The sequence below is a fragment of the Monopterus albus genome, unplaced genomic scaffold, assembly GCF_001952655.1.
Source record: "Monopterus albus unplaced genomic scaffold, M_albus_1.0 scaffold328.1, whole genome shotgun sequence".
NCBI lineage: Eukaryota > Metazoa > Chordata > Actinopteri > Synbranchiformes > Synbranchidae > Monopterus > Monopterus albus.
In genome coordinates this window covers 144,296-158,216 of record NW_018128208.1, presented here as the reverse complement: position 1 = coordinate 158,216, position 13,921 = coordinate 144,296, and the positions used below count along the sequence as shown (strand labels likewise).

At 40.5% G+C, this 13,921-nt stretch overlaps 1 protein-coding gene across 3 annotated transcripts in view; it reads left to right on the top strand.

Annotated features, from left to right (window-relative positions):
- Positions 1 to 9,885, top strand: part of relb (v-rel avian reticuloendotheliosis viral oncogene homolog B) — a 12,705-nt gene extending 2,820 nt beyond the window's left edge. Inside the window, exons 3-11 of one of the 3 annotated variants that reach the window (XM_020624515.1) lie at positions 1,066 to 1,244; positions 3,948 to 4,271; positions 4,879 to 5,045; positions 5,210 to 5,301; positions 5,437 to 5,568; positions 5,677 to 5,781; positions 6,120 to 6,335; positions 6,480 to 6,551; positions 8,153 to 9,885. In XM_020624515.1, coding sequence (XP_020480171.1) covers positions 1,066 to 1,244; positions 3,948 to 4,271; positions 4,879 to 5,045; positions 5,210 to 5,301; positions 5,437 to 5,568; positions 5,677 to 5,781; positions 6,120 to 6,335; positions 6,480 to 6,551; positions 8,153 to 8,595 — 1,730 coding nt within the window. In that variant the 3' untranslated portion in view covers positions 8,596 to 9,885. Of the gene's footprint in view, positions 1 to 1,065; positions 1,245 to 2,166; positions 2,360 to 3,947; positions 4,272 to 4,878; positions 5,046 to 5,209; positions 5,302 to 5,436; positions 5,569 to 5,676; positions 5,782 to 6,119; positions 6,336 to 6,479; positions 6,552 to 8,149 lie in introns of those variants that run through there. The other 2 variants (XM_020624514.1, XM_020624516.1) reach the window with 2 other exon arrangements.
- Positions 9,886 to 13,921: the final 4,036 nt, after the last annotated feature.

The window sequence follows — 13,921 nt, the reverse complement described above, 5'->3', positions numbered from 1 at the left end:
TGAAAAATTTAAGGGGGTCTGAATACTTTCCGTACCCACTGTATATTAGTGTAGCAGAGCATTTCTTTCTTCTTTCATACATCAGTCTTGATTAAAGAGGTAGAATGACGTGGTGACCATTTGTAGGGCCCTCACCCTTAGTTTGGGAACCAGTAGTAAACAGTAGCTCCAGCAGAGACGACAATAAAATACTACTTATACACAGTTACATCTATTTGAATCTGCTAATGTTGTATAATATATCAGTCACAGGGGACATTTAACTACACAACCAATACTTATATTTTAATGTTTTTTTTTACATTTTGTTGATAATACTTTTACTTAAATGCAAGACGTTTACTTATCATGGAGTATTTTGAAACTGTGGCGTTGGCTCTTTGAGTAAAGGATCTGAGCACCAACTAGCAGGTCATTTTGACACAACATTTTTTATACTTGTTTGAAATTGGCCACAGTATAAATATGATGATGTGCTGAGCTTTCCTGATGTAGTGATAGACAGTCAACGCAAAAGGCACAGTCTTGTCCTACACTGCTGTAACACTGACCATGAAACGGATCTAAATACAAAAACACAGGGTTTCTGTTATGGAAATTCATCTGGAAGTCATGAATGAACTTAACTCAGTGAAACAACTGCTCTCAGGAGCACATCTCTGTTTTTCCTTTAATAAGTATCAGACTACACGGCTCCCTTCAAGAAACCTCGTAAGAAGCTAAGAAAATGTAAAATAAGACATTTTATTTTCTTACATTTTTAGGCTTAGTCTTTTCAATAAACAACACGTTGATTTCTATATGTAAAGTGTCTTCAGGGTGTGTGAAAATGACTTGTTAAGATAACTGATAATTGCCTTTTCCCTTCTCAGCCTGTAAGGAGCCAAAGAGAGCGCGGTGTTAACTGTAGTGTTGTGTCAGTGCCGATCTGATCAATCAGTCATGAAATCTGAATTTAAATGAGGCTGCTCTCAGCTGTTGTGGACCAACAGTGGATCAGTGTTAATTTGCAATAGGAGACACTATTTGTTTATTTGTTATTTATGTATTTATTTATTTTTACAGACATGCTTGAAGAAATCATCATAGCAGAAGGTAGGCGGTCAGGTCCCCCCCTTCCTGGACCACCTCTGCCCCCTGCTGACCTGTGTCAGCCACCGCACAGCCACAACCAGGGTACGTCCCGGCAGCGCTCCTCGCCATCGTCTCATCCTGTACTGGTGTCAAGAGGCACCGCGTGTCAGGTGAGTGAGTTCAAAAGCAGTGCTGGCGTTTGTGTTGATGTTTTCTGCTCTCGTCTGGTTTCTGCCTCGGTTACTGGTTTCCGGGACGACTGTTGGTAACGCTCACCAATGAAGTATGAAGGTGTTTCTTTCAGGTGGGGGTTATGTTAGAAGAAGGTGACGGCGTCCAGTTTGGAGCCAAGGATGCGACAAACATGTCTTCCAAATGCAGTTATGTATAGAACCTATTAGAAGAGTTAGTTTCATCCTGTGACTGAATGAATTAAGGAAGTTGTGGCAAACTAGCTACTATTACAAAAGAGGAAGCTTCTGCCTCTGTGAAAAGAGGTGACTGCAGTGTGGTACATGTGAAGCCTGCAGATGGCTGGATGTTTTGTTGTTGTGCAGGGCAAGTAATTAGACAGACAGCCAGGCAGGTCAGGCTCGTGCCATAAAGCATGTGGTTTACCCACACACACACACACACCCAGGAGGGCTGTTGTAATCTGATAAGGCCGTAGTAACGCCGCAGCACAGGTGTACAAATAAAGCAGGGCATCAGAAAGCACATGAACGTGTTGATTAACAAATGTCTGCACGTGTCTTTTCTGTATCTGGGTTTTTTTTTTTTTTGTGTAAATAAATTTAGTTGAAAAGTTCCACGTCTTTTGGCCTGTGACAGAGGCTGATGTACCTCCCTGGCATACTTTTCTGTGGGAGGAGGCTGAGCGAGAGGAGGAGGAGGAGGAAGAAGGCAAGGAGGAAAACTTGGACAACTTGGAAGAACTGTAATCTGACTCCTACTTTCAGTTTGCCGTCCTTTCTGTTTACTAGCCAAACCCACCGGGGGTTAAAGGTCACATTCTTTGCCCAGTGCTCCGCTTCTCCAATTGGTTGATCTATGTCAGGCTGAGCTGACTTCCTGTTTCCTGTTCGCTGACTCAGTCTGCCAGGCTTTTGTTTAGCTACAGCTTTTTAACGCTAACTGTTGTCGGGCTGAGACGACAGACATCTGCGGCTCAACAGGATACTGTGAAACATGATCTCATGCGCAGGCATCACCCGGGTCTCTGCAGCAACGGATTCATGAACTCTCAGCCTGAACAGAGTCAGCTTTACGTCTAGGTTCCCTGCAGGTTTGATTATTCATCTGTTGGTAACCTGGTGTTACAGATCTGACACTTTCAAGTTTGTTTTCTAGAATTTTATCTGTGGCATGTTTACTTTATTCTACATCACAATAAGGCCACTGGCTTCACAGTCATATATTGTTGATTTGTGATGCATTACAGAGAGAGAAAGTAAAAGCAGCACAGAGGGAGAGAGAGACACACCGTGCCTGAGTGGGAACGGAAAAGCTTAGTGGTCTGTGGTGTAACGGAAAAACTAAGACATCAAAACTCAGAGGAGGAGTCAAAGAGCACATGGCTGACAATGTGTGCCAATACAAAACACATGCATGGAGGAGAAACATGCAGGGACTTAGTACTGCTGCAGCTCTGATGCAGCAGGCTTCACTTAACACTGTCATCTGCTCTAATGGATGGCAGACATCTGGTTCTGTGCTACATGCCAGGAACTATTTACATTTCGCTTTCTGCTGTTCTCTACAGGAAGCCTGTTACATTAGTGGAACAAGTACTTGGATGTTTCACCTAATTAAATGTACCAGTACAAGAATCTAAAAATGCTCTTTTTCTTTCTTTTTTTTTTTTACAGTAAAAGCTGCATAGATATTTTCAGAGAAATGTAGTTGAAGGTTCCTGATTATATTTTGGATTAACACTGACATATAAACATGCAAGTACCACCACTTAACTGCTGGAGCAGCTATATACAGTAATTTAGTCCAGTCTAGGGGGTTGGATCCTGGTGCTATCATGAGCTCATTAATGGGACAGGAAAGAAATGGAATCTGTTGTGCATGTTTATATTGTATTTTATTTGGTCTTTTCTCTAATTGTGGCTTTTCTGAATAGGATACTTTTACCATTTTGTACCTCACATGATGTTCAGAGGGGCAAAGGTCTGGCTGCTAACAACTCTAGGGCTGCATCTAAGACGTATCTTTATTATAGATTATTCTGCCAGTTAACTGATTAATCGGTTAGTCTACAGAACAACAAATCATTGTCAGAAATCGTTGCTGAACTGAATGTGACATCCTCCAATGTCTTGGTTTATTAGGCCAAAGCCTCAACTATTCACTTTACAGTATGTGACACAGAGGCAGCAACTTTGGAAATGTGCAAACATTTTTTTCATGATTTTTGACTGAAGTTTTAAATTTGTCAAGATCAGTTAATCAACTAATCATTTCAACTCAGAACAACTCATTGACACCTGAAACATCACTTGATTTTTGGGTGTCTAATCAAAAAGGTTGGAATCCACTGGTTGAACCCTGAGCTATGCGTTTTACTATAGCACCAAACTGGTTGTCATGTGAAATCTCAAGCTAAAAGTATGTGGGACCCAAGGTAGCAGATGATGAAAGCAGCTCAGGAGAACTTGTTACCTGTTATAGATATTAAGCAGCATGGTGTATCCCTCTGGTTAATGACTCCATTCTAATATTGCATAACCCTGTTAATGGCCTTAACCTTTGATCTGTTGTCTTATCTAGTTTTGTTTTATGATGCTGTTTTAGTCTGGTCCCTGTTGCAAAAGGTTAATAAAAGCTTGTGTTGTGAATAAGGCTGTGCTGTTTTTTTTTTCCTACAGCCAACCTGCACCTTCCCCCAGCCCCTGCAGCAGTCGTGCACTTCCAGAGGGATGGCGTCAGTTCCTCCGCCCGAGGGAGTTGGGTCTTCAACTAGTTGTTCTCGGCGCAGTCGAGGGGCTTCTAGGAGCTGCAACATCACCACCTCTCAAAGCAGAGGTGACACTGAGATACTGGAGCAGATTCTGGAGAAGCCAAAACTGGTGGTGGTGGAGGAACCCAAAGACAGAGGCATGAGGTTTCGCTATGAATGTGAAGGGCGCTCGGCCGGCAGCATTCTGGGGGTGTCTAGTACTGAAACTAACAAGACACAGCCTGCAATAGAGGTACAGTCATAACTGAGTCAATCTCTCTTTATTCTGATATTGGTATACCCCCTCCCTGACACAGTTTTAAACCCGCAGACTTTGTTTTTTTTGGTGTTTACACTTGAACCCTCTGCATAAATGGGTGGAGCTGGAAGGATGTGGGTTGCTGGAGTCAATTAGAAAGTCCCACAAACCCCAGCTCAAGTATGGTCAAAGACAGGCGGCTTGTCTCCTGCCAGCCCACACTAACAAACACACCTACACATTCATCTCCACCTTAGGCAGACTCAATCATAGCACATTACTGTCGGGGACTTTGGAAATTCTTGAAAAAAATAAATCAGTGTATTTCTGCAATTTGGAAATTTACTGATTTATCAGTTACTATATAAATGCAGACATAGTGGCACGAAGAATCCAGAAAAGATTAGAACTGCAACTATTCACCAATTAGTTGATCATATGAAAATGAATTGGCAGGTATTTTGATAAGTGCTTAGTAGTGAGTGCCCTAGTGTCAGGTGGAAACGGGGTGTTTGTTCGGCCTCAGCTGTTGGTGACTGTGTGTTTATTGTTCTCTATGTCTCCTTCATACTTCTCTCTTTCTTCTTGTTCTCTCTCTCAGATTCAGGGTCCCATTGACCACATAAAGAGGGTCACAGTAACTGTTTCCTTGGTGACCAAAGACCTCCCACACCGGCCTCACCCCCACTGCCTTGTGGGTAAAGACTGCCCAAACACTTCGGGAATCTGTGTGGTCTCGTTCAATCCCAACAACAACAGACGCCACAGGTGCACATCTGTCTCCAACACAGAGCTTTTGATTAGACTTAGTTTCTTTACCTTGCACTCTTAACATTACATCTTTCTTGCATTTGCATTTCACCCTCCACTCCACTGCTGAGCGTACAGGGTGTCCTAACAAAGTGTTTCTTCTCACCGCTCTGGACTTGCAGCTTTGCTAACCTTGGTATCCAGTGTGTGAGGAGGAAAGAGCTGGAACTTTCTCTTCAGAAAAGAAGAAGCCAAAATATCGACCCCTTTCAAAGTGAGTTGGATCCTAACACACACACACACACTTCAACCTCAGCTAAAAGAAGATGCTTTCTTCTTTCCTCTGTTAAAATTCACTGCGACTCCTAAAAACAGATCTCATGATTGATGCAGTCTCTTCATCCCTCAGCTGGTCACTCAAAGGGCATCGAAGACATGGACATGAATGCAGTGCGTCTGTGTTTCCAGTGTGAGTTCGAGTGGGACGACGGCAGAAAAGACAGTCTCAGCCCGGTGGTGTCCAATCCGATCTATGACAAGAGTAAGACGCTGCCAGACATGCAAACTGTCTCGACCACCGTGTAACCCACTGAACCAAAATTGTATTTCCTGATTGCCGAGCATTAACGCATGCTCGTTTCTTTCACAGAGGCCACGACGACCTCACAACTGAAGATCAGCTGTTTGAACATGAATAGAGGTCCCTGCACTGGCAAGACAGAAATCTACATGTTGTGTGACAAAGTGCAGAAAGGTAAGAGGAAAACATTCACACCTCTCACCTCAGGTTTCTTAAAAAATTGATTTCTGGATCATTTAGAAGAAAGCTTAAACAAAACTGTAGCAAAAACTAAAGTCAAATTTAACAACAGTACTGATGTTTGCTATCCATTTTTTTCTAAAAGGAATGTATAAATAATGTAACTGTCCATGCCACTCTAGAGCAAAATGTTAGTAGCTTTTATGGCAGATTTTAAAGGTTTGTTTTTTTTTTGTTTTTTTTTTAAAAAGAAAAATACCTTGAAAAATTGTCAACTTTGAGAATTTTCTCATTTCTCTTGGTTTAATGTGTGTGTCGCTGCTGATCGACAGATGACATAGAAATCCTCTTCAGACGAGGGTCGTGGAAGGCGAACGGGGAGTTTGCTCAGTCAGACGTGCACAGGCAGATTGCCATCGTGTTTAAGACTCCACCCTACCAGGAACAGGACATCACAGAGGAGAAGGAAGTCAGTGTTGTCCTGCGGCGCATCTCAGACCAGATGGAGAGCGAGCCTGTCAACTTCACGTACCTGCCGCACAACCCAGGTCAGTCAGGACTATATAGCACTGAGCTGTCTGTGGTTGTTTTACCACTGCGATCATTGTACAGTGGTCTGGATTGGCAACGTTTTAGATAGAAATGGTAACAAGAGATTAATGTACATACTCCCAAACTGTCTCCCATTTCAGATCCATACGAGGTGAAGCGGAAGACGAAGATTAAGTCGAACCTCAGCTTCAGGGACAAACTTTGTGTGACAGGTGAGGCTTGAACCCTTAATGATTTTAATGTTTCTTTAGTCAAGCTGAGGCAGTTAGGAGCCTCCTAATATTCTGACCCACCCATGTATGTAGCTGGGGAGGACAAAGATATAGAAACACCTCTAAATATACTGTAGTCCAGTACAACACCACGTTTAACTATGACCTTAATAATAAACATATAATTCCATTTATACATTTATGACAATTTCACCAAAAACTGAAACATTTTGAGCTTTATAAACACAGATGTGGGCTTCAACTTTGGACATGAGGGTGAAAATTTACTTTTAACCTCGGAAAGAATTATTTTCATAAAATAATCTTAACTCAAAGGCCGCCTGCCACCTTTCCTTCTTTCTTGTTAACCTGTAGGCACATCTCAGTTGTCAGTGCTGTAGCGTGAAACAAGTTTGTTAACATTAAAATTCGTTAAATTTCTGCCTACTTGTCATTATGTCACATGACGTGATTAGTAACCAAAAGACAGCATGACCTTTGCTAAAACTGCCCAAACAGGTTGTTCCACAATAGAGAACTGTGTCACAGATACAGGTGTATTACAATAAGACAGTGTTATCTCGTTATCTCTGTGCCTGAGATGATTGATAGACACAGTGAAATAATTCTACTGTGCTATACACAAATCAAATGTGAAGCAGAATAAAATTAAAGTACAACTAAAGATGCCAGGGAGTAATGAAACTGGGATACAAGCAGTGTATTTAACTGTACAGAACATTACACAGCCCCCGGGTTCATTGGGTACACCGAGCTAATACTGCAGCATTACAACAAACCCTCCTTCATGAAGGTGATAATGTTCAGTTTGTGTTGAAACTGTTTGAGAGCTGTGGATTCAACTGTGTGATTGTTTTGGAGGCTGTAGTTTGCGTTGCTGTCGAGCAGTACTGCATGATACTGTTATTTAGCCTATCCTCACTCAGTGCTGAAAAGTAACTAAGTACATTTACTCAAGTGCTGTACCCAAGTACAATTTTGAGGTATCTGTACTTGAATATTTTGATTTTCTATTACTTTAGCGAAATATCATTCAGAAGCAAATACTGCACTTTTTTTACAACTTTAGTTACTTTTCAGAACCAGATTACTACAAATATTACAATATTCTAAGAACTCAAGTATGCTTTGATGCTAATAATTTTATAAGTGACATTTTGAATGTAGGACTTGTAACAGTATTTTTTTCACTGTATTGATACATTTACTTAGGTAAAGGGTCTAACTACTTATAAATGTGGTGGACAAAATAATAGCAACACTTGTCAGTTGAATCAGCACCTCTCATAAAACGGTCTGAACAAAAACTGAAGGTACCTCCATGAAGGTAACTCCAGCTTTATGGCAGGACTGCTGGATTAGACACCAGTAATGTTTTGGTCTTACATCACTCAAATTGCCTATATACGTCTCTAACGAAAAGTTTTTGGAAAAGATTTAAATAATATCAAACAGCTGGAATCATATGACACAGCCCACGTGTAACACTCTCTACCTGATAACGAACTTTTTGTCATATTTCTAACGGATGTTTCTTTTCTCTGTAACACAATCTGTTCCTCCTCCTCCTCCTGCAGCAGAGGGTGCACCTGCAGCGGAGCAGCCCTTCCACTTCCCGCAGCCTCAGACCATGATGTCTCCAGATGAGAGCCTTTGCGTTGCCCAGCCTGGCTCCTCCGATCTGGGGGATATGGGTTACGAGCCCATGGACTCAAACAGCTGCATAGAGGATACAGCCCTCCTTAATCAACTGCTAGAAATACCTGAATTTAGGGAAATGCTCACCGAGCAGAGCTTCTCCTATTCCATGCCCTCCGGCCTTGAACAGGGGCCTGACGCCAGCTCCATGTTTGCGAACATGGATGTGAATTTTAACCAGAACTTTGGCCCATACACTGAGGACTTTTCTCGTTTGAATGACTGGCATTTCAGCATGCTCGTCAACGAGAACCAGACTCCACAGTCAGAGCCACAGAGCAGCCCGTCTGAGGCGGCTCAGGTGAAGACGGAGCAGGAGCTATGAGGATGGGACAGTCACCATCTTGTAGAATAATTAACATTGTGCCCATTAAAGGAATAGGTAGACATCTTGGGAAATGCACTTATCCACTTTTCTGTCATGAGTAAAGGGACAGGCATGCTTTGCGCATACCGTCGTACGGACAAGGTAAACGCATGCATTCCTTCCTTCCATACTTCACATTGAAGGTCTGCCTTCTGTCTGTGTACATCAACTGTTTTCTAGCACTGTGGCACATGCATAGTTGAGGCTTTTGCTCCACAGACACAAACTTTTAGTCTGCACTTGGATGTACATGCAGAATCCATGTGGATGTAGGAGGATGATGAAAATTGCCTGACTTGACCTTAGCGGACGTGCGGTTGCGCAAAGCATGAATAGCCTCTTAGATGAAAAGATTGATACGCCTCTCATGAAGGTGCATCCAGTTATCTTAGCTTATCATAAAGACTAGAAGCAGGGGGAAACGGCTAGCAGCATTAAAGCTCACTCATTAATACACAATTCTCAGCAAGAACAAGAATAAGTAAACTTCCCAAACCGTCGACCTGTCTCTTTAACATTTTAAGAATTAGAACCAGAAAGGCTTTTCACAAATTTCAGATGAAAGAAAATGCCTCATTTGCTCCAGCTGCTTGCACCCTGTAATGTTTATATAAGCAACTCTGCTCTGTGGCGCTCTCCCTAATCATGTGTCTTCATCTGTGCCTGGAAGCCTTGCTGGTCAAGGCTTTACTGATCAGGAGCATGTTAACATTCCTAAATATTTGCCCAGAAATGCTGCTAGCATTAATGTTAAGGCTTACAGGCCATAAGAAGAAAGTGATTCTCACAGTACGATGACAGCCTAAAAATAGAGCTGGTTAACTTCTCTCTTTCTCTGGTGAACTTCCTATCTGTGATGGTAAATCATTAATGAGGTTAGACTGAAATACCTGTTGTGTAGTGTTTGTACGATCTATTGTTTTCCACACAACCTGAATGACTCGTAGAAATTGTTGAAAGGATTCTAGTTTATAACGCAAACTGTCTGGAGCCCAGAAGGTTCAGATCTGTTCTTCACATTCTTCTGCTTTATAATTCACTGTGGGCGTGGCTATCACACCAGCTTCTTCAATATTTAACCAACTTAAATGCAATAGAAACCAGTCATCTTCACATTGTTACCTCTGTCTGTGTCAGTTCCTTTTCTTCAGCGGTTTCACTCTCGTACTAATTCTCATCTCCACCTTGTCACATATCCAGCCCTTCCCCTGTAAATATTTCAAAGACAAAAATAAAATGTTAAAGTGTTATGTCATGTCATTACTTCCTCTGAAACTACTGCTGTTGTGGTCAAAGAAACAAAAAGGGTGAAGACACTGACCTACATTTAGCTGCCTGTCTACATACCTTCCTAACCTGCTCGCTTACTCATGAACACAATGACTCCTGGCAGAAATAAACATCATGGATTTACATTCTTCACGTCAGTTGTAAATGTCAGCCGTGTCACAGGAGAAGCCTGATCGACTTGTTTGCCAGAGACACTACAGAGAGCGCTCAGGATTTAGCATCTCGTGTTGTCTGTGGTTATCGGACACCTCGGGCTCCGCGTAACTGGTGTCTTAACCTCATACAAGCTACAGTGCCTGTTATTCTCAAAAACCTGCCACGTCTTACATTAATCCAAGCTGAGAAAAAGAAATCTATTTCTCCTTTCCTCTTCATTTTGTGTGGTCACTGCTGAGTCATCCAGTCTTTTGTAAGGGCATATTTTTTGTGGAAACGTGTGACACCAGACTGGAAAATGAGCACCACTATTTTCTAACCTTTATTTTAAAATGTTTGTTTCTTTTGCCAGCTTCCAAGTTAAAGGTTGTGAGGATTTTGGGCATGTTTTCTGAAAGGCAATCAACTAAACGGATTAAGATAAAGCTTTATTGATCTGTACTGGGGGAAGCAAACCCACTTTTGTATGACAGGCATCAAAACCCTGTCAATGTATTTGCATTCTCTAGTTTGCACTGTTAGTGGCAAAGTCCGTTATTGATTCCAGCTGCGTTCACAAGAGACAAATAACACCAGTGACACAACTGTGCTATTTCTGACAAAGTAGCTGCTCAAAGAGTTTTATACGTTTACTTTAGTACGTTCATTTTATGCTACTTCATAGTACACTGCACTCTAAACTTCAGAGGCAAATGCTCATTTTTATAACTACATTTATTTTAAAACGTATTAGTTACTTTGCAGATTCAGATTAATCATACAAATTACAAAATTATCAAATTTAAAAATTCAATTACATGTTTATTATTGAGGTCATAGTTAAAGATGGTGTTGTACTAGACTGTTATTCATAGATGTTCCTAATATTCTGACCCACTTGTTTATGCAGCTGAGGAGGACAAAAATATACAGATACCTCTAAATATACTGTAGTCCAGTACAACACCACCTTTAACTATGACCTCAATAATAAATATACATTTATGACAATTTCACCAAAAACAAATATTCTGAGCTTCATAAACACAGATGTTAAGGTGGAGTGTTGCACTGAAGTGCATACAATAGTACAGGTGTACCTAATAAAGTGGCCAGTCAGTGTATATTCAGCTGATAAATTGGAATTATTGTTATAGTTTAACAAAACCCCAGATGGGCAACAGAGTGTTAAATATCGACATTACTCATGATCTTGACTGTGGAGTCCCTCTGACGTCTTCTGTAGTGACAGCAGAGTTGATCATTTAACCAGTGAAGGTCGAGACATCCACTGGATGGACTGAACAACATTTGGTACAGGTATTCATGATCCCCAGAGGATGAATCACAATAACTTTGGTGCTATTCAAAATTTTTATATAGGGCCATTATCAGGTCATGATTTGAAATGAGGTGGTTTTATGTTTAGAGTTCAAAATCTCATTTGTTCCTTTAAAAAATATGAATCAAATGTCTAATAAAGACAAAGCTTTGCTAAGATATTCTAAATATATAGCAGTAAGCCAACACAAAGATATTTTTTCACCTACCTACAAATAATTTTTGCAGTGTGTCATTTGATTAGTGGACTAATTGTTTCTCTTTATACAGTAATCACACGCAAACCTGTTTGTAAAGTGCAGTAAACAAAGTGGTAACAGTGCAGTTTCACCATGGTGTCCATATTTAACACTCTCAGCTGTCCGTCTGGGGGCTGGCTTAGTTTGTGAGCTCCTGGTGGAGTGTGTTGGTTGGAGCAGGTGTTACCTTTTCTGGCTTGGCCAGTCTCTGCTGACTTGACCTGAGCACTCCCAGTGGATTACAATCACTGGGAAACTCCACACCGGGCTGCTTTCCAAGGCCTTTTATCTAGCACACACAGAGAGAGACAGAGCTGTACACATTATTTCCTGTAAATTGGACTTGTCTGGACACATTCACACTATCAGTTTCAACAGAGGCCATCTTCTCTGCTAAGGCAGACGTATAACAAAACCCAGTGTGTATCTTCATAAATTTAACTGCAGCATGGCTATAACTGACTTTTTTAACAGCTACAGGATTTTTTCAGGGTTATTTGTATAAAAATTAGCTCCACATAAATTTTAAATACATAATTTGACAATTAGAGGAATATACTTCTCTGCTTCCTTGCTGAGAGTTAAATGAGAAGATACCACTAGCAGCTATTAGCTTAGCTTAGCACTAACAGCCAGCCTAGTTTTATCTGAAAACAACAGTCTGCTAACAGAACTTTTGCAATTCATATTGTTATATTGCATCACTGTTTAACCACAAAGTGACAAAGTAATGTGCAAACTGTTGAGCTTTAGAGGTGCTGGTAGGCATATTTAGTTTTGTTCAGAGAGCCATGCTAGCTGTTGCCACATTTCCAGTCTTTAGGCTATGCTAAACTAATCAGCTGATGGGTGTTGTTTTCTTTTTTAAATCCGTTAATAATTTGAAAAAAAAAAAAACCTGTTAGTCTTCTATAGCCTAAAGTGATGTCTGTTTGCCTAGCTGTCCCCAAAACCCCAAAGATAGTCGATCTACAGTGACATAAAACACAGGAAAGCAGCATGAGAAGATGGAACCAGATCATGGTTGGCATTTTTTCTTAAACATAGTATCTGGTGACCGATTTTAGAATAAAAAGGTAATTATTTGCTGATATGAACTTATGCAGTAAAACAAATTGCATTCCAGTATTCCTATTATTAAACATCAGGCTACGTAATATTTTCCTCTGACTCAAAATCTCAATTCTGTGATTTGACAGGATGAGTCATGTGGAGTGGAAACGATCAAGTGCAGAAATGATGATACCGAGAGTGTTAATCAAACAGCTCATATCTCTATACCCTCGGGAAAGGGAGGCTTGACTTTCACTTAGATGAAGTCACATCCGCTCTCCATTAAAACTGGAGCTTTCAGTGGAGCCACATCCACACTGTGAGGTGACCACATCTGTTTACCCTGCTGATAAATCACATGACAGACTGGCACCATTCTATCCTATAGGTGAAGGTCATACTGATACAGTTTTCGTCATAGTATATGTAATGTTATATTGCCATAATGATGTGTCTAGTGATATATTAAGGTAACCAGAATGAGTTTGAATGATCAGGCACATTAAATACACGACAATCCAATATATTTCACCACCTTTGTGCAAAAATCATATACAAATCTAATACTGCCAACAAAACAGACCTACTACAAGTACATAGGCGTAGTACTAAACTGTACAGCCAAATCTCTGATGGTTTAGTAATGTATCTTATTCCCCAGCTCTACTGTCCTTTATCATTAAACACGAATTACATGTATAAATCTGTTTTTGAAACATCCCCAAAAATACATTAAATATCTCCAGTTCTCCACTGTGAAGTGGGCACTAAAGAACTGAAATAAATAACTTTAATATCACTTCACTTAATACATTCTGTGGACAATTCTGAGACCAAATTGTGCCACAAATGAGCTGCGAGTTTTCAAAAGCAGCCGTGCTGTAAAGTTGTCCTAAGTTAAATGCAAATGCCAAAATCCTAACATGCCAATGTTAAAGCAGGTGTCAATATTTAGAATGTTAACATTTATTAATAATTACTGTTGCTTTAAACACAAAGCACAGCTGAGGCTGGTGGGAACACTATACATTTATAATGAATCATGATCAATGGTAGAAAGTAACATTTAGAAAGTACTGTACTTAAGTACAATTTTGAGGTATCTGTACTTAAGTATTTTCATTTTCTGATACTTTGTACTTTGACTTCACTAGAGGCAAATATTGTACTTTTTACTCATCCACAGTTCTTTTATAACTTTAGCTATTTGTTTCTTTTCAGAACCA